The 20132-nt window shown below is 44.0% G+C and overlaps 4 protein-coding genes and 1 non-coding gene across 7 annotated transcripts; 4 read left to right on the top strand and 1 right to left on the bottom strand.

The window, feature by feature from the left end:
* The first annotated feature begins 143 nt into the window (after nt 1-143).
* On the top strand, nt 144-2813 carry cfap418 (cilia and flagella associated protein 418). The gene is made up of 6 exons (XM_077598691.1): nt 144-1131; nt 1256-1346; nt 1441-1493; nt 1571-1636; nt 1771-1866; nt 2459-2813. The coding sequence occupies exons 1-6, from the start codon at nt 998-1000 to the stop codon at nt 2616-2618; spliced, it is 600 nt and encodes a 199-aa protein (XP_077454817.1). The 5' UTR covers nt 144-997; the 3' UTR covers nt 2619-2813.
* On the top strand, nt 539-635 carry trnas-aga (transfer RNA serine (anticodon AGA)). Its single transcript is given in 2 exon segments — nt 539-575; nt 591-635. It is a non-coding gene; the product is annotated as a tRNA-Ser (tRNA).
* LOC144073116 (integrator complex assembly factor WDR73-like) lies at nt 2802-8863 on the top strand. 2 transcript variants are annotated; one of them, XM_077598688.1, is made up of 8 exons: nt 2802-2974; nt 3540-3607; nt 5251-5336; nt 5645-5733; nt 5798-5871; nt 5932-6084; nt 6780-7130; nt 8046-8863. In XM_077598688.1, exons 1-8 carry the CDS (start codon nt 2802-2804, stop codon nt 8261-8263), a joined length of 1212 nt encoding a protein of 403 aa, XP_077454814.1. In that variant the 3' UTR covers nt 8264-8863. The 2 variants fall into 2 exon arrangements, with proteins under 2 accessions (XP_077454814.1, XP_077454813.1); XM_077598687.1 differs by lacking the exons at nt 5251-5336; nt 5645-5733; nt 5798-5871; ... (1 more) ...; nt 6780-7130; nt 8046-8863 and having other exon boundaries at nt 2866-2974; nt 3540-5241.
* ndufaf6 (NADH:ubiquinone oxidoreductase complex assembly factor 6) lies at nt 8227-15091 on the top strand. 2 transcript variants are annotated; one of them, XM_077598689.1, is made up of 10 exons: nt 8227-8351; nt 9001-9272; nt 10052-10151; nt 11229-11351; nt 11678-11734; nt 12221-12323; nt 12431-12564; nt 13231-13332; nt 13426-13482; nt 14360-15088. In XM_077598689.1, the coding sequence occupies exons 2-10, from the start codon at nt 9088-9090 to the stop codon at nt 14486-14488; spliced, it is 990 nt and encodes a 329-aa protein (XP_077454815.1). In that variant the 5' UTR covers nt 8227-8351; nt 9001-9087; the 3' UTR covers nt 14489-15088. The 2 variants fall into 2 exon arrangements, with proteins under 2 accessions (XP_077454815.1, XP_077454816.1); XM_077598690.1 differs by lacking the exon at nt 8227-8351 and having other exon boundaries at nt 9229-9272; nt 10052-10155; nt 14360-15091.
* A 135-nt stretch (nt 15092-15226) lies between these two features.
* On the bottom strand, nt 15227-19808 carry LOC144073302 (adenosine receptor A2a). The gene is made up of 2 exons (XM_077599018.1): nt 19748-19808; nt 15227-17496 (listed from the first exon to the last, which is right to left on the bottom strand). Exon 2 carries the CDS (start codon nt 17460-17462, stop codon nt 16413-16415), a length of 1050 nt encoding a protein of 349 aa, XP_077455144.1. The 5' UTR covers nt 17463-17496; nt 19748-19808; the 3' UTR covers nt 15227-16412.
* Between the last annotated feature and the right edge of the window lie 324 nt (nt 19809-20132).

The raw sequence follows: 20132 nt of genomic DNA, 5'->3' as shown, positions 1-20132 counted from the left end.
AAGTTTGTTCACCAAACCAGTCAAAATGAAACTGATGTTCATAAAAAAAGAAAGAAGAAAAGGATAATATTCAGAGTGAAAGAGAAAGTTAGTTCGCCCAACCCAGTCAAAATGAAACAGATGTTCATTGACACTGAAATGGGAGCCAGTCTTCACAATTTAAATGATTGGCGACCAGTCGAGCGTGTAGTCCGCCTTTTGCCCAGCGACAGCAGGGACAGGTAGGTTCCAGCACCCCGTGACCCTGGCAAGAACAAGTGGTGTTTTAAATGGATAAACTAAATTTAATGATATAGTGAAAAAAATAATGTTAACCAAAACTATTTAGAATGTAGAACCAAAATATCTACTAAGATTATGCTATCTAGTTAAAAACAAGAAAGCAACACGATAATCAGTAACCGGTTGCCATTGACGGCAATAGACGTCCAATCCATTTGAAGTGGGGAGCTAGTAATGCATTAACTTTTTGGGTCTTCTTTTGGACAGGGGGTTAAATTGGTAATAAATAATCACAATGAGGATAAATCGGCAGAAGGTTGTCGTGGCCGAGTGGTTAAGGCGATGGACTAGAAAGCAACAAGCTAGAAATCCATTGGGGTCTCCCCGCGCAGGTTCGAATCCTGCCGACAACGCATTTTGAAATCTTGTGACATTTTAACTTTGAATTCACTCGCATTTTCACATTTCATGACGTATTGCTCGTCGCTTTTACCCCGCTGCTTCATGGAAGTGTGACCATTCTTTTCTTTTTCAAATTAAATGTAATCGTATCAATTCTGGCTTTATTTTACGAATTCGAATCAAAGGGAATCTTAATCCAATAAAGATCGTACTTGATTCATTTTCTTGTTATTGTCTTCATTTGAATAATCCGAGTTAAGAACGTTACATACCATCTTCACTTTATCTTGAAGGTGAATTTCCACCAATCGGAAGCGTTACTTAGCAACCTCAAATGTTGTAATGGCGACTTAAGTTTAGCTAGCTTACTGCGATGGAAGACGACTTGGACGACTTGTTGGACGAAGTGGAAAAAAAGTTTTGTCACAACATTTCCGTCTCGTACGACAAAGCGGCGGACTCCAAAAAAGAGAAAACAAGCAGAATAGACGGGCCTCGAAATGTCAGGTAAAACTAGCTAACGTGGCTAAGCTAAGGACCAGATGGTATATCCGTACTCCAAAACCTCAGTGTACTAGCTTTATTTTGTTTATTTTATAACGGCTTTAACTGACATTTTTTGTGCTAACAGATGTGAACAGAAGACAAAAAGCATCAGTGAAGACATTGACGCACTTCTGGAGGAATTTAGGGAGGAAGAACACAACGCACCTCCAACTAAGGTGATAAATATTATATAAAGGAGAATAGCAGAGGCTGAGATGTTTAAAAAAATACCAAAATAAAAAAAAATTAAAAAACAATGTTGCATTTCAGACTGCGCACTTTTCCAAAGGTGAGCAAATCAATTGTCCACCTGGAGGGAGAAGGTATGGTTCAAATACAAGACGATTTAAAATAAGATTTAAGCTGAAGATTTCAAATTTGATTCCAATGATGCGTTCAGGTGCTGTCCTGTTTATCTGGGAGGCAGCGCCGTAGAAAACGGAGTAGGAACGGCGACATCTAAAAGGTGACTGGATGCCATTGACTGGGCTGTACGTCCAAATTTTGCCGCACCTTCCATTCCCAATGAATTGGACATCGGTCTCCGTCAGAGGGCCGCAATGTTTAAATGCAATTTTCGTTTACGTTGGGCGACTGTAGGTCATGTGACCAGCTAAGATGCACTTCCTGCGACTTCCGGATTCTGATGTTTGACGATCACGAGTGGGATTCGTCGTGCAATTACCTCTTTCTCAGGTGAGTCAAAATATCGCTTACAAGAAATACACATTTGTTTGTGTATAAGTAGGATTACATAAGAACAGCCCGATATTTACAGTAATTAACTTTTTGATGCCTAAATATAGTTATATAAACATCAAAGAGCATTGGGGAATACCTAAGTACATATAAATAATCATGATAATTTCATAAAATGAATACATAATGACATTGAAAAATAAAATAAAAATGGATCAGTTACAAAGCAAAATTAATATAACAATTCATTAATAAAGTCCTCCCTTTTTATTATTTTTTTAAACAAAAAAAATCTTTCCAAAATGATTTTCGTAAATACTAATAGATGATAATTAAGGCAAAACATGAAAACAGTAAATACAGTTTTAAAATAAAAGTTAAAAAAATACAGTTTTAATGGGTACAATATATATATATTAAATCAAAACCAGTGAGTTAATATGAGCTTGAGAAAAAAAAGTACTAATACATTTTATAAGTTGTGTTTAGATGTGTTTAGTCCGTTTATGTTCAAATTGCACAAAATGTTTCCCCACTTTCCAGAAATACCAACACTGTTTCTTTTTTCCCCCCACGCACGTGTACATAGGAACAACATGCCCGAGCACAAGAAGCTAGCAGCCAAATTGAGGAAGAAGAGTGGCGTCCGGGCATACGCTTGCCAGTGCAGTTGGTTCACGGCATTGGACGTCATCGATTCGTCCCTCCAGCCGCACCTCAAATGGGCGTGCGCCAGACACCCGGACTGAAGAGTCCCAAAGACGCCACTCGCTCCAAAGACTTTACGCGTCCATCCATTTTGACAGTGGCAGATTTTCACAGTCAAATGGACTGAGAAACGTCAATTGCACGGAAACGCTATCATTTACTGATAGCCCCCCCAGTATTTACATATCTGAATGACACAATTAAAAAAATACTAAGGCAGAAATATGTATACTATATATACGTATATACGTTATTTTATTCAGTTACCCGCCAGACCACGGGGCGGCGCTAGCAACCGAAAGTGCAAGCAACTACAAAAGGAAACACGAGAAACGGAGATGGATGAGGCTGAATTTGAGGAGATTTTAGACGACTGGTTTATTGAGTCTTTGAAATTGTAAGTCTTTTTTTATTAGTGATAATTTAACGGGTGGCTTTCCACTTTAAGAAACAAACACAGCGAGGAAATCCGAACGTGTTTTGACTGTTCAGTAATGATCGTACTGCTATTAACAGTACCACATTGCTAACATTGTGTTAGCACGGAATTTATAACACTTGGCAAGATTTAATAATAAAATGCATCTCTTTAAAAGGCTTTTCCAAACGGAATTTAATGCATTCCTTATTTTGACTTGGTTTTACTTTTGAATTTAGTCTTGGTTATGCAGTAGGGGTACTGTTGCTAACAATATTACCATGCTAACAGCGTTAGCATGCAGACGTACTCTTGAATAGTATTGACTTTACTCAAAAAGAGTTTGGCTTACGTCTATATGATTTGTTTTCATTGGAACTATGTCTGAATTATGCTTATTTGTAATTTCCGCCACGGCACTCTAATGAGTATTTTTGCCTCGTACTTCCCATGATTTTCAGACTCGGACTTCAATTGGTTCCCGCAATTGGTGAAATTCACACTTTGTTCAGACTAAATAATCCAATCTTCTCTTGGTGGACAGGTACGGAGACCTTCATGTGTATCAGCTGGAGTTTCCCACCCGAGTTATTGAGTGGACATCAGCTAAAAGTGAGTAAATCCTTTTCCTAAAGACGTTTTGCTCATTGTAAAGGGGACAAATAATCAAATAAAAAAAAATGGACTGGACATACAACCCCGGCGGACCTGGGAATCCCCCAAATCCCGCCAACTACCCTCCCGACGAAAGAACGGCGAGCGGCTACTCTTATGAAATACCCCCCGGTTATCCTCCTCCCGCATTTGCTTGCAATTTCGCACCTCCACAGGGCTACTTCCCTAACATCCCTCCGCCGGCTTTTCCTCCAACGGTCCCCAATTTGAACTGGAATCCCCCCAAAACGGAGTTGCGAACACCCAGCGAGGTTTTTCCCCAAGTGCCCGTCGATGAAAAAGCTCTCCAGAGGAAGCAGGACGAACAATGGCTGAGTGTTTTTTTACAGGGAATATCCGGCCAGAGCAAAGAGGCTAGAACGCCGCCGTCCAAATCCCATCGAGATTTCGGCGCGGCGTTACGCGCCGCCGGCGGACTGGCGTCCCGCTTGTCCGAGTCTTGTCAAAAGATGGCGAACATGCTGAGCGAGGATGCCGAAGCTTGGTCGGCGTCTCACGACGACGCTTTGCGTCTTAAAATGGAACTTCAAGAGAAACTGGACGTCCTTTCGAGTTCTTTAGAAGCCCAAAAAAGCCACGTTTCGAGGGTCCGGCGGCGAAGGCGGAACGGCGCGCGGCGAGGGGAGCTGCTCCTCGCCGAGCGGGAAGCCAAGCGTGCGGAAAAGGAGGACGCCGTGGACAAGTGGCGTTTGAGACAAATCCACCGCGTGGAGGAGGAGAAGAAGGAACGCGAGCTGAAAATGGCGGCCGACTCGGTTTTGTGCGAAGTGCGCAAGAAGCAGAGCGACATCAAGCGCACGCAGGATGTCCTGCGCTCGCTGGAGAAGCTACGGCGCCTCCGAAAGGACGCCGCCGCTCGTCGGGGGATCGTCGCCGAGGAGGGAGGAGACGCGCAGTTCCAGAGCCGGCTGGACGCGATGCGGCGTCTGGCGAAAGCCAGGACGCTCATCTACGCGGCGGAGGAGAAGGCGCTCACCGTGATGCTAGACGGCGTTCAGGAGGAAGAGCGGCGAGCGCTGAAAAAGGAGAGAGAGCGGCGGCAAAAGCACAAAATGGACGCCGTCCTGTTCGGGGACGAAGCGGACGTGGACGCCGCCTTGAAGCCGTTTGCCGAGTACTACGCTCAGGCGGAGTCGTCGCTGCACGCCTTGGTTCACGTACGACGGCAGTGGGACGTCTTTTTGGTTCCCGACGAGTGTCCGGACGGGAGCGCCATCCCGACGCGGTGGGTCGTGCCCGAGCCACCGTCCGGACCAGGCTGGCCGGACTCCCTGGTCGACTCTTGATCCGCAACAATCCCAATTATGCCAGAAAGGAAAAAAAAACGGACCAAATCACGTGGCTCTTAAGGACTAAACAAAAACTTTTTAAACCAGTTTTGTCACAAGTAGACAATTGAACCGGGAGGGACGGCAGCGTGGCTTCATTCGCGGCCAAACCCAACGGGGAAAATGTCATCTCACTGTGGCTTATTCATGAATAAAAAAAAAAAGAGATGAAGCGAAAACGATTTTCTTGATTGTGTACCAATGATAGAGATTCTTAGTTGTGGTTGGAGATTTTGTGTTTGTCGTCCGCAGCCGTGTGCGTGGCCAGTTGCGACGCCGTCAAGCAGAATCACATTTTGGAGCTGGGATTGCCGGCAAAACTCTTTGCGCCCAATAAGGTAAACAAACGCAATACAAGATGTCGTCAATCGCTTTTTATTTAGCCTTAACAGGAAATAGGGTTAGTTATCCCTGCTTGATGGCACATAACAGGTGAATAACCGCCGTTTAGGGTATAACTTCACTTTTAAAACCCTCTCTGTGCTTTTAGGTAGACACTGCCGCCTAGTGGCCGCTCCGCCACTCTAAACTTTTTTTGCATTGACATATTTCCATAGTCGATCCGCTAATTGGCCCGCTTTTACTCTACTCAAGATTGTCATATTTTGCGCGCATGCTCATTTCCCGTGCGTGTGATGCATTCGAGGGCGTCTGCGCCGAGCGGGACTTTCGAGTTCTCCGCGGCGGCTTTTCTCCGGGCCCGGTCAGCGTCCTCAAACACGTCCCGGAAACCAGGTGAGCGCCCCGAACGGCATGACCTCATTTCCGTGCTAATCTGGTTTGGTTTTTATTTTGAAAGACTCATCGTGACCAATGACGGCCGAGCACCGGACTTGCTGGTTTGGAACCTCGGAGATGACGACGGCGGAGGCGGTGAGTTAAGTGACCGTGCCGTCAAAAGTGACACGATGGCAACGGGCTCACGTTTGTTAGATGTCATCGCGCGGGTGGCGAGCGTGGCGGCTTCGGCGGAGAGCCGGGGCGGCGTGGCGATGGCGACGAGACGGGCGGAAGTGCTCCACGGGCGACGGGTCGGCGACGTCCAGCTGACGCGATTGGAAACGGGGCAGTGCCTTTATAAGTTGGGTGAGGAAGAGTCTTCTCAATTGGTCCCAATATTTGATGATTTGATCTCTTGCAAAATTTTCCTTCCATTTGGACATGGCAGATTTTTTTCAAAAATTCTTCTACAAGTTTCTCATCTCATTTTCTGAATTGCTTGGGGTGCTGGAGCCTATCCCAGGTGTCTCCGGGCTAGAGGCGGGGGACACCCTGAATTGGTAGGCAGCCAATCGCAGGGCACAAGAAGACAGACAACCAATCATAGCTAGGGGCAATTTAGAGTGTCCGATCAGCCTACCATGCATGTTTATTTTGGAATGTGGGAGGGAACCGGAGTACCCGGAGGAAACCCACGCAAGGCCGGGGAGAACAAGCAAACTCCACACAGGTGGACCGACCTGGATTTGAACCCAGGACCCCAGAGCTGTGAGGGTAACCACTCGCTCCACCGGGCTGGGCTGACTTCTTCTAAAAGTTTCTTTCCTTTTAAATGTGTTTTTGGGGGTTTACATTTTTTTTTCGCCCCCCAACTATAATATATTTTGTCAATTTTTTTTTTTGTTCATAAGTTAAATATCATTGTAAATATAATTTTCTCAATAGACATTTATATCATTTTGTCAAATTGATTTACCTTCGAGTTTTGGGAAATGTGATTACTCTTTTTCTTTATTTTGTCATTTATTATTTATTTTATTTTTATTTTTTCTTCTCTGCAGCGTCATCCGGCCAAGAGCTAGTGAGCAGCTTCCACTTTGCCAGCGACGCCGTTTTCCTGGTGGCCTGCGGCAACGGCGACGTCCTCACGGTGGATACGCGCGCCTCGACGCCACCTTGCCACGACCCCGCGCCGGACTTCCCCGGCTGTTCCGGTGCCTGGCGGACGGACGTGCGCGAGTCACGGCTGCTGCGGGTGTCGACCTGCGGGCGGGCCGCCGTCTCCGACCCGAGGAACCCGGCGGCGACCGTCGCGTGCCAGGCTCGGCTGGCGGTCGGCGAACCACCTGGCGACCCGGAGGACGTGTGCGCGTCGTGGGCGCCCGGACTGGACGACGTCGTGGCTGTGTCAGGTTAGCTGCACACACTAGCTTCATAAAAGTTACCGTATTTTCACAACTATACGGTGCATCATATTTTTAGCCGCAGTGTCAATAACGAGTGCTATTTCTGTATTTTACACACACAAAGGACGCACCGTTTTTATAGACGCAGCCAGGCATGGCAAAACACACCAGCTTAAACATACACGCTACACCCACACACTAAAAACACGTTTTTAAAAAGGCAACGAAAGCAAAACTGAGTTCGGTTGTACTTTGTTTAGCCATTTTACAAAGTACTCAAGTCATCATCACCCACAAATCCATCAAAGTCCTCATTTTCTGTGTCCGAATTGAACAATTGTCCAAATGAGTCATCGAAAATGCCGAGTTTTATACGTTCGTCCAGGCGGCCACAATCCATTCAAATAGTAGCTAGCTGGTAGCTAGCGTAACTATTCCAACGCTGTCTTCCATGCTTCGTAAAGCTGTGTTGATGCCGATCGCCAGGCCACAATCCATTGGGTGTATTGACAAAAGAACTATATATCCCAGCAGTCACTGCGCAGTACTTTTTCTACGGGGAAAATAGTAGAGTCGGGGGCCGCTTGCCGTAGTTGTGAGAGCTGTAGAGGATGGTGTACCCTATCCACTGATTTATTTTATTTTATCGTGATAACAATTTTAGTATTGGTCCATATATAAAGCGCACTGGATTATAAGGTGCCCTGTCTATTTTGGAGAAAATTTAAGACTTTTATGTGCGCCTTATAGTCGTGAAAATACGGTATTTGGGAGAAAATTTTCAAAAACTACGATTACCCAATAGAAAGCATTTATTTTAGTGTCAATTGACTCTTAGATTTATTTAACTTTTTTTTCTTCTAAAGGGTTGTTTTGACTCAACATCTCTTATTAAAAAATGCTTCACATTTGGCCCCATAGGTTTCAACGGCTTAGTCCAAATCTACGACACGTCCAATTGGGGGCTGGACCCCCGCGCCGTCCAGCCGATCTTCCAACACCGCGGCCATTCGGCGTGCTCACCCCACACGCTCGCTCGCCACCTCTGGCACCCCCAGAAATCCCGGACGCTGGCGTCCGCCGCTGACGACGCCTCGCTGCACCTTTGGGACTGGACCCCCACGCCGGAGCGCACCTGATTGACGGCAACAGACGTCCAAATCCGTTTGAAGCGGGACCGGCCAATGAACAAATGTTGCTTAAACTACAACTGAAAAGTGGAAGTAGGTGAGTGACCTTTGTGAAAAGAACATTTTGGAAAAACAAAGACTTCGAAAATACAAGCATATGTTTTTTTTGTATAGCCTGGTGAGCAACAATAAAATTCGATGTCTGTATTAAATAGTGATGATGTTGTTAAATCTCCCCTGAATTGGACACCAAAGCAGTCAGTGCCAGCCAATGAGATGATGACAACTAGGAAACACAATTTTAGCTGATCTTTGACATTTTAACTGTAGATAAAAAATAGCAATCTATTTACTGGTTTTTATATGACTCAAATGTTTTGATTGGTTGATGCTTCAATTTTGTTGGCTGGGATAAGCTCCAGCACCCCCCGCGACGCTAGTCAGGATAAAAAGTATGGAAAATGAACAATACTGTAAGAAAAAAAGATTATTTTCTATTCTTCTAGGTCACTTTTGTTTATTTTATAGTATTTATTATTGCATAATATGAATTTGTCTAAGCATATGGGCTGTCTATTAAAAAACATTAAAATTTAACTATACATAATACCAGCGATTGTAGAAGCCATCTATATTCATATTTAATATGAAATAGTCGAACGTGCGATACAATACTGTACATTCGAATAATATTTCAAAGCGTATGTTGGCCCAATTAAACACGACATTACCTCGTCCTGCCTTAGGTGGCGGTAATGACCTTGAATACGGCGTCACCTGCAAAATAATACCAAGAGAAGAAGAAAAGCAGGAAGTTGAAGGAAGGCAAAAACATGGCCGCCAGCGTGTCTTGTATGAAACATGCCGGTTCTTACGTTAAACAGTCGCTGTTCTTCACGGTTCAGCGAAAAACATCCCCGGTCGGTGCGTGTCCTCGGCGGGCGGCGGAAATTCGGAGCGTGAGACTTACGGCCAGCGCCGCTGCGGACAATCAGAGGTTCTGCTTGGACCTGGTCAGGTGGGTCGCAGATAGGTTAAAGGAATTGGGCGGCTATCGTCGTCAATGGCTGGGATTAAATGAGCGTGACTGGCTGCACGTCCATCATTTCATATCAATGACAAAACATCCAAAGTCTATATTTTGAGACGTCAAGGGACGTTAAAATGATTGCAAACCATGAAAGGGGTTCATAATAGGGATGTCCCGATCGAATGTTTGCTTCCGATACCTCGGAAATGTATTAAAATGGATAAAAAATAGCACCCGCAAAATCGTTTTTTCCTCCCCACAATTTGAACAAAACTATCCACAAATAAGGCCGTCTAAGTGGGTTACTAGTGAGGACTTTATTTTGTAAATCAGTTATGCAGCAAAAAAAGGTTGCAAACAAATGAAATGTTTGGTTCTTGTAAATAAACTGACATAAAATTGTCTCATGGGAGGAATTGAGCTAGCTCTCTTGATTCTCATTTTTATGCTCCCTCTGTTCTGCTAACATATTACAACAGTGCTATATTGTTTTTCCCAATATACCTCAGAATTATGTTGTTGTTTTAAGCCTTCTGCTCCAAAGCTGCCATTGACAGTTATAGACGTCAAATCCACTTTCAACTGGATTCCTCTTGTAATAATTCAGAAAAACGAGCCTCAAAGCCAGACATCCTAGTTGAAGGCAATGGTTGCAACTTCTCATTAAACTTGTAGAATGACAATAAAAGCATTCAATTCAATATTCCTATTGGCTACGTAGCTTTTTTCCCCCCAATATTTAACCCCTTCCCGCCTCTCCCCTCCAGGTCCAGGGACTACGAGGGCTACGTGTGCTCGCTCCTTCTTCCTGAGGCGGCGCGACGATCTTCCTTAGCTTTGAGAGCCTTCAACGTGGAGCTAGCACAGGCAGGTAGCCCATCCATCCTAAAAGTATTGCTTTTGGCTCCATCTCGCGCTATCAAGGGTGACTTTTTACAACATTTCGGTGAATGTGTGTTGTTTCGCTACAAGACGGGTGTCAAAGTGGCGGGCCGGGGGCCAAATCGGCCCTGCACATCACTATGTGTGGCCCGTCAAAGTAAATCATGAGTGTCGAATTGTGGTTTGTGCTATAATTCAAATGAAGATTGTCGATATGAAACGGATATTTACAATTTTAAAAAAAAAAATTAAAGTCCCATTTTTAAAATTTTCAGTGACTTTTTTAAAGATCCACCAACAATAAATAAAACGGAATATTTCTAATTAATTTAATGAAAAGAAAAGGATTAAGAGGTATATTTAATATTTTTGTTTTTCCCCCACTATTTTAAGTTTAAAAATGAGAACAATAAATTAAACAATATTTCTAATTAATTTAATGAAAAGTAAATGATTAAAAAGTATATTTAATATTGTTTTCCCCTCACCTTTTTTTTATTTAAAAATGCAAAAAATAAAACTGACTATGCTGACTTGAATGTACTAAAATCATTTTTTTACTTTTAAAAAAAAGTTAAAGATGAACACAAAATATTAGATCATTTAGATTAGATAACTTTATTCATCCCGTATTCGGGAAATTGACAGTTTTTATACCCCAAAAATCTAAATAAATATAAATATATATATAAAATACATGGGAATATTTGCTATTAAGCGGCTCAAACTGAAAAAAAAACATCTTAACGTTTATAAATCATCTCTCAGAAAAGATTTCAATTGATGAATTGCGGCCAGCCTCGTTGGTACGCATACCTGTCAACCTCTGCCGATAACTGCCCTTATAAATGATTATGATTCCCCTTACAAACCCCCCAAAAACCTTACAAACACCGTACGCGTACGCGTACGGTGTTTGTAAGGTTTTTGGGGGGTTTGTAAGGGGAATCATAATCATTTATAAGGGCAGTTATCGGCAGAGGTTGACAGGTATGGGTACGCAACCCGTATAAAAGCGGAAAGACAACACAAAAACTGACTTTGACACCACTGCTCTTCAAGGTGAAGGACTCGATTTCCCAGAAGTCTCTGGGCCTGATGCGAATGCAGTTCTGGAAGGCGGCCGTCGAAGACATCTACAGAGACAAAGCTCCCACTCAGCCCGTCGCCATCGAGCTCGGGAGGGTAACTAGCAAAATACTCCACGTCGTTTTCGCTACAAATGCTTAAAGAATTAGATCATTTACTTCTATTTTTGACATTTTTATCTCAAGGTTTCATTTCTCCCGAAACCGGCTAGTTCCACCAAAATACCCGCTTCTAGTTTTAAGTCACACATGTTGTTGACCAAAATGTGCAACCAGGTTCTGCTGCATGGTCAAATTCTACTTGATGTGGTTTAATTTTTTTTTTTAATGAGTTAAAACTAATAAAATAACGACGGTGGCTGTTTTTTTCTTCTTATTCTACGTTTGTGGAAATGATGAGCCAGTGCCAATTCTATTTTTCAGGCGGTGAAGAAACATAATCTGACCAAGAGATGGTTGACAAGGATCATAACAGAAAGAGTAAGTAAAGAAAGTCACTAAATTGACAGAGAGATGAAAAATGAATGCATAGTTTGGCGCTAGGCACATATTTTTCATAAATAAACTTGGTCTCCCAATGCCATAAATTCAGCAATTTTTGTTGTGACTTTTATTTTTAGTAAGACTTGTTTAGATAGTGTCAAAATATGCTGCATCCGTAGAAAGTTTTGCATTATACGTATGCATCGTTTTGTTATCTTAATTCATTAACTGCCATAGACAGTCATCCTATTTGACTGCAATTGATGGGGGATAGGGGGCTCCAATCCAATTTGACGCTGCCAGGCCCTCACAGTCAAAATGTTTTGGATGTCTCTCACCGTCAATGTCGACTCATGAGTCCGAAATGTAAAGCAATACATGAAAAAAAAGATCTTTTGACCTCATTTTGATCCTCTGAAAATCCGATTTCCACTCCGATGTTTTTTTTCCCTGTTTGGAACAGTTTGTTGCGTTCTATTTCAGGAAAAGGATTTGGACGACCGAGGCTACCGGAATCTGCAGGAGTTGGAATCGTACGCCGACAACGTCCAATCTCCACTTCTCTACCTCCTCCTCGAGTGTTTAGGTAAGAAGCAAACGACAGGAAAGGACTCAAAGCCACACACACACACACCAACAATTTCTCCCAAAATGGCACATTTGAGTAACTTGCACGCGCGTTGTCGGCGGCAGGAGTGAAGGACGTCCACGCGGATCACGCGGCCAGTCACGTGGGCAAGGCGCACGGCATCGTCACGTGCCTGAGGGCGACCCCGCACCACGGCGCCCGGCGCCGCGTTTACTTGCCGTGGGACATCTGCATGCTGGTGAGATACTCGCCGCCGTCGGGACAGACAGATTTTTGGGAGGGTTAATTTTTCTTTTGTGACAAAGTTGGATTTTGTGTTTCTTGTTTTGTGTTGTGTCGGTACAGTTTTTTGTGGTTTGTTTTTGTGGGTCATGTGACTCTGTCTGTGTGTTGTATGTTTTTTTTTAGTGTTATTTTTTGGAGGGAAAGATCATGTCTTGTGTGTAATATCCGTATTTAATTATTTTTTTTTGCAGTGCGACTTATATGAGCAACTATTCACACATTATCACTTCACATGTTATTTTATACCAAGCCACAAGAGGGCGCGTTGGGCATGTGTTGGCTGTGGGTGGACTTTTGGCTTCACCCGTTAAAACGCCGTAATTTATTTTTTAAAAAAAGAGAGAGAAAGAATTACCAAATATTGTAACTACTTTTTTGCTAAAAAAAATCAGCCTGTTGTTGCCACTATTATTTTTAATCCTTTTTTTTATTATTTTAAATGCCTTTCAAGATGACACGTCTGTTTTGGATTTTTATCAAGTAAAAGTCACCCAAAAATGCGACATGGATACTTTTCCCCCCCTCCTTTCATTGTGCATTTTTGGCTAGTGCTACTTATATTCCGTAAAATATGTTTGTTTTTTAATCTGTTAGTTGGTAAATGTTTTTTTTTTTCTAGCATGGCGCATCTCAAGAAGACTTTGTTCGCCGCAGCCAAGAGCAGCACGTCCGGGACGTGGTGTACGACATCGCCAGCCAGGCCCACGTTCACCTGGAGCACGTCAGTAGCCACGCTTTTCCGCGGCCCAAAGTGATCACGAGAACAACGGCGTGCGTTTTATTTTGACATTCATCCCCTTTTTCCTGCCCCCAGGCACGATCCTTCCGCCCCAGAGTCCCGGCGGTCGCCATGCCGGCCTTCCTTCACACGGTAAGTCCCTCAATGGCACCTCGTTTTGGGAAAACGTTCATTTAAATTGCCGGATCTCACCGTATTGAGCGGAAAGTGTCCATTTTCTGCTGCGGAGGGTTGGCAGCAAGTGCCTATCCCGTGCGGAAAGGGAAAAAGGCCGGCGCTAAAAGCCACCGGCATGCAAAAAACATGATTTTCACGCCGCAGTGGTTATTTCTCGCGAGGAAGCGTGCAAGGCGGCCTCTGGCGACCTGTTTAAAAATTCATTCCGAGTAATTGCGGGCGCCGACGAGTGCTTTTCAAGCAATCGGCGATGTCCCCATCACATATTTTTGAACGTGACTCCGAGTCGTCTGATTTCAAACAAATTGTTTAAACAATGTCTTTAACATGAACGGACTTGTACAGCAAATTTTAGTTCTCATTGTTGGACATTTCTTTTTTATTTTTTCATTTCAAGGTTTGTTTCAATAGCGTCAGTGTCATCTAGAAATATAAAATGTGCTGTCGAAATGTTTGCATATACTTGTAAATTGGAATGAACGCCTGTCTGCGTCAATGGCAGCTGATGAGTTAAAAACGTAAACGATACATTTTAAATAAATACATACATTTTTCTTAAAATCCGATATTTGTGACCCTATTTACGATAAATTCCGATCCCTATTCACTACATATAAAATACATGTTTAATGTAAAGAATACAGAGGGGTTAAAGTTCTTAGTTGTCATGACGGAAATCCGTCAGCAGGGCGGCGCCAGAGCTCATTCACAAGATTGTGTTTCCAGTTTGAAACGGACTGACTCTTCCACCCAAAAAAAAGGAAGAGAGAGAGACCACTACCGAAAAGAAACGTTGTGATGAGACAAAGCCTTCTTCTTCTGTGGTGTGTAGGTGGTGCTGGAGGACTTTCTGCAGCGGGTGAGGAAGGCCGACTTTGACATTTTCCACCCCAGCCTGCAGAAAAGAAACCCTCTGCTGGCCATGCAGCTTTACTTGCGTTCCTGGAAGAAGACCTACTGAAACCCCCGCAAAAGACAGGAAGTAGAATTCAAATCAAATCAACATATATATGCTTATTTATTTCCATGTGGGGTTTTTTGCCCCTAATTATCCACAAAGGTTTTTTTGTATCTACTTTGACATTATTCTAGGCTTTACATCTTTAAATATCTATCATTTTGATCCGTTACAGGAATAATCATCTGCTCTTATTGAAGAAGCAGAAAGCATAGGATTTTTTTTTTATATAAAAGAATATATTTAGACAAATTCAAAACAAAAATCAATGTTTACTGCTTTTCTCTTTTTTGTTGCAATATTTAGGAATATTTGCCATAGTTAATGTAGTTATAGACAGATATCAATGTTTACTTTTTCCTAAATTCCTAAAGCTAAAAAAAATCAAATAAAATATTTCTGAAATTCATATATTTATAAAATAGTCAAAAATAAGGGAATATAGATAATAATTACTTTTCCCTTTTTATTTAAATGAATATTTTTAATTACTCAAACCACCTTTAAAAAGTATCTGCAAGAAGAGAATACTAAAATGTAAAAAAAAAATCAAATTAAACATTTCTGAAATTCAGATCTTTATCAAATAGTCAAAAATAAGTGAATACAGATAATTACTTTTCCCTTTTTATTAAATGAATATTTTTAATTACTCAAACCACCTTTAAAAAGTATGCAAGAAGAAAAGAATACTAAAATGTAATAAATAAAAAAAAAACATCAAATTAAACATTTCTGGAATTCATATCTTTATAAAATAGTCAAAAATAGGTGAATATAGATAATAATTACTTTATACGACGCGTGTGTGGCCAAACGGGCTGAATAATTATCTCCAGTTCATCTTGCGCAAGCTAGTTCTGAATCACTAGCAAGACAAGCTAACGCCCAAAAAAATACAACGACAGACTTTCACACGGCCTTCTGGGAAAAAAAGACGCGTTAGCATCGTTCGCACCGTTAGCTTCCTTACATAACGCACCCTGCCAGGTGGCACGTGTTTTCGTGCACGTTAATATTTCACGATTTAAGTGACGGTAAAAAAAGCCACACATCTGAGGGGTTATCTTTTTTTCCGGAGCGAGAAAGAAGGAAAAATAGTGCACGTTTTTTTGGGGGGGGGCTCCCAAAGGAGAGTCCAGTTTGGACCTCGTTAATTCTAAATGAACCTTCTGGCCCCAAGCTTCTGGTTTAATTGACAGCTTTGTTGTTTACACAAGCTAACGCAGCAGCCGCGCTTCGCTAGCCTCGGCTTTTGCGCATCGCTACACGCTAGACGCTAATTAGTGTTTTTCGGACCGCGGGTCGCGTCAGTCTGTCTCGCTCGTCAAAAATGTTCATATTAAGAGGAAAACAAACCATATTTTACGGGCTAGAATTCGCACCGGGGAGCGGCTCGGCTACCGAGTACCAAAAAAAGAGGAAAAATATCCCGCAAAAGACGCAAAGTTATAAGTAAAAAAAAAACATCAATTGCACTGTAGTACAATTTGTTTTTTTGGAGATAATTTTATTTGATCACAGATTTTACAGTTGATTGTATTCCTAACCGTAAGCCTTTGCTAGCTTTCACGCCAGTCTAAATCTACTTAAGTGACCCGTGCAAAAGCGGTTAGCATCTCTGGCGCCTTCCGCCAAAGTCCAATTAATGCTCATTTGAAGATGTCGAGAACACCCAAGGGATGTTTTGTCACGTCTTTTGTGTGCCAAGTTGAAATTGTGCTCCGTGAAATGGGCTTTTGAGCTATCAAAGACATTTAATTGGGCCCAAAATCATTAGAAAGCGACCTGTAGGTGCCCCAAAATTAACAGAACCTGATACCAAATCGGCAGGAAGTGATGCGGAAATGGCCCAACTGTAACGGGAAGTGACCCCGTCTAACCCGGTCGACGGCCCCGAAACGCATCGCCGTCCGTCGGCGGAGGATCAAGTTTGTCGCGGACAGTTCGGGGCGCCGTCTCGGAACAGCAAGTTCCGCGCGCGGCGCCTGAAGTTGCGGTCGCGCACGCTGTAAATGATGACGTTGCAGCAGCTGTTGGCGGCCAAAATCCAGAAGGCGAAGAAGGAGAAGTTGCACCACTCCTGGCCCAGAACGTCGCCCGCCACGAAGACGGCGATGGGGGCGAAGGAGGCGGCGAAGGCCACGGTCAGCGTCCCGATGGTCTTGGCCGCCTTGACGTCGGAGGAGGCGGGCCTGCCGCCTTTGGGCCGCTCCGCCTCCGCCAGCTGCTTCCTGCGCCGGGAGTGACGCCGGATGCCCGACAGCGAGACGGCGTTGACGGCCAGCGTGCCGCCCAGCAAGGTGAAGTCGAAGGCCGGGAAGAGCAGGAGGATGTTGCGGGCGCGTCCGGTGAGCAGCTCGCCGCCGACCCCGCCCGGGGCATAGTTGCACATGCGGCTGCAGGCGTTGTACTCCAGCACGATGTCGCTGCCAAAGAGCAGCGGCGAGACGGCCAGGAAGAAGCTGCCCAACCACGACAGCGCGATGAGGACGGTGGTCCGTCTGCGGGTCACCACCGCGTCCTTGTGCAGGGGCCTGAGCACGGCCACGCCCCTTTCCATGGTCATCAGGAAAATGGTGGTGATGGACACCAGCGTGCAGCCGGCGAAGACGGGCCCCACCACCGCGCAGGGGTGCAGCCCCCCCGAGGCCCAGGCCGAGCTGGACGCCGTCCACTCGGGCGCCGGCCGGGCGCCCATCAAACGCAGCTCGGCGTAGACGGACAGCGGCACCACCAGGGCGCCCACCGCCAGGTCGGCCGCCGCCAGCGAGGCCTTGAGGTAGCCCTGCGGGGTGCGCAGGCGTTTGGTGCCAAGGACTACGGCCAAGGTCAGCAGGTTGCCCAGGAGGATGGCCACGATCAGCAGCGCCATGAAGACCACCATCAGGATCCTGTTGGTCAGCGTGCAGCAGCATAAGGTGCAGGGGGCCTCCCGTGGGCTCTCCCCAGCCCCGGGGGGGCCCGCGTCCATCATTTTACGGGCGCCCCACCGACGTTCAAGTCAGCGCCTGGAAGGTAAGAATCGGGGGATCACACCGGTTGCCGCTTTCGGCCGGTTTCTTCTGGGGGGTTGAACTCATTTTTTCTCGCTTTTGACTAAGATGCCGTTTCTGATTTTTTGAGTACTCCATAAACCATTTCGAGACCACTTTTTTCAGGTTTTTATTTACAAATATTCTGTTGTATTTTATTTATTTATGAAGGGATAAACAAATATTTTATCTTTTTTTTTAATTAAAAGGGAATCACAGTAAATATTCAACTTATTTCCATTGCAAACTGCAATTATTTTTAATTCTTTATTTTTCTAAATTTTATATTTTGAAGTAATATGGGGATAAACTAATATTTTATCTTTTTTTATTAAAAAGGGAATCACAGTAAATATTAAACTTATTTGCATTGCAAACTGCAATTATTTTTAATTCTTTATTTTTCTAAATGTTATATTTTGAAGTAATATTTTCTATTTTGAAAAAGTGGGGGTGCATAAATATTCCGATGTTTTTTTAGATTTGAACCTTTTTTTATTACAATAATATATGTTTTTATCTTTTAGTGGCTTCCAGGAAGGGGGCTCCATTTTTTTAGTTAAATAATTAAAAAATGGAAAAAAGGAATATCCTTTTTATTTATTAATTTTTAGATTGTTGAAAACAAACCAAAAAACAACAGCGTTAAAAATATGTATTATTTTTTTTGAAAAAGGGGAAAACATCAAATAAAAAAAATCCCCATTTGAATTCTCAAATGACGCAATATTTACAAATGAAGGATAGTCCAAAGTTCCTTCACTAAAGTCAATTGGCACTTCCCAATCCAGATAGATTGGACGTTTCACGCTGTCAATGGCATCCCATAACTTCCTCTCGACTAATGTTTTTGTGGCAAAAGTGAAAGTGCCCTGAAGAGCACATGACCTCAAAATTAAATAAAAAAACTAAAATACAACAGAATATTTTATTTCCGCCTCGAAATGATAAATTCACTCAATAATTCTTTTGCAAAGTACGCAACTTCATCGCTAACTATATTAGCGTGACCTTGCCCGGTGATAGACGTCCAGTCAAAACGGATTGGACGTCTATCGCTGTCAATGCTAACGTAAATTAGCATTCCTAGCGATGCTAGCGTAACCCCGAGCGCCTCGTACAGTAGTTTGGCTATCCTCGCTGTCATTGCTTATCTTTCACATTTGTTTCCTCCGGCGGCTAAACGCGCGCGCGTGTGTCCGCGCAAGCTAGCAGTCCACGCGGCCACTCATGCGGAAGGCCCGCCCCTATCCAGCTAATCATCTTCCCTGCAGTGCCGGCGCAAATAGATAGCACGGCAATACACGTGCGCTGCGATGCTAACAGTAAAAGGCTACACAACCCTTCAAATGTCAAATCGGCACCATCTCAAGAGGCTAAGTTCGGGGGCGTCGGCTAACTTTCTCCGGGGGGGGGGGGTCTGGTTGTATAAGTGTGCACACCCTTTGCCGTTAAGTTGGGGTGTTTTAGTAGGCTTTTTTACCCCAAAATTTTATGCTAATATTGATTATTTGGAACCTTCCGTGATATCACGTCCCGGTGGGGAAGTGGTTAGCATGTCCGCCCCGCAGTTGTGAGATCGTGGGTTCCTGTCTGGTGTGGAGTTTGCAAGTTCTGGGCTTGCGTGGGTTTTCTTCGGATACTCGCACATCCCCAAAACATGCTTAAGATAATTATATATATATATATATATATATATATATATATATATACATATAGTTTATTTTTTTGTCTCGTGGTGCTCGTAGTTGGCTGGATATGCTCCGGCACCCTCCGCGACCCCTGTGAGGATAGGCGGTATGGAAATCGTATATCGAACACCAATTAATTTGCAAGTGCCCAAAATTTTGAACTGGTATGAATAAAATCTGTTCTTCCTCTGGCCAAGACGCACCCTCCCACTACTGCGTTTATCACTAATAGACGACCAATCAGTTCAAAGTGGAAAACTATCAGCGAGCGAACCTTCCTACCACCCTCCCACTTCAAATGGATTGGTCGTCTAGCATCGTCAAGGGGAACAGAGTTAAGAAAAACAACCTTTTTTTTTCTTCCTCTGGCCAAAGTGCACCTTCCCACCAATGAGTTTACAACTAATAGACGTCCAATCCATTTGAAGTGGGAGGTTGGCAGCGAATGAACGAACGTTCATTCGCTGCCAACCTCCCACTTCAAATGGATTGGACGTCTACCCGCATTAAAAAGCACATCGAGCGGTTAGACTTACTTTGCGAGTGAGTGGAAGGAGTCCCCGCCCACTTCTTCTTCTTGCCCCCCTGCCGACTCCCCCCTCCCAAAGAAGAAACCTCCCCCTCCCCCCGTCATCAGCTCATCTCTTCGACGTTCGGCTCGGAGGCTGAGGATGAGGATGCCGGGTGGTCCGCTCGGCTTTATAAGGGTCTCCCGTCGCTGCCTCTATTGGTGGACCGTGATGATGATGATGAAAATGACATAAACTCCGCCCACCCCCAACATTCCTTCTCTGCCGTGATGTCTTCTGACATTGTGGTACGCCGCCGGTCCGTCAAGACGATAAACAAGTTTAGGAGAAGAATTTATTTTTTATTTTCAATTCTGTAGGGTACTGCCATCAAAACTGCGGCCTGGGGGCC

The sequence above is a fragment of the Stigmatopora argus genome, chromosome 4 (assembly GCF_051989625.1).
Source record: "Stigmatopora argus isolate UIUO_Sarg chromosome 4, RoL_Sarg_1.0, whole genome shotgun sequence".
In the NCBI taxonomy this organism is placed as follows: Eukaryota; Metazoa; Chordata; class Actinopteri; order Syngnathiformes; family Syngnathidae; genus Stigmatopora; species Stigmatopora argus.
This window is presented reverse-complemented; position numbering and strand designations above follow the sequence as displayed.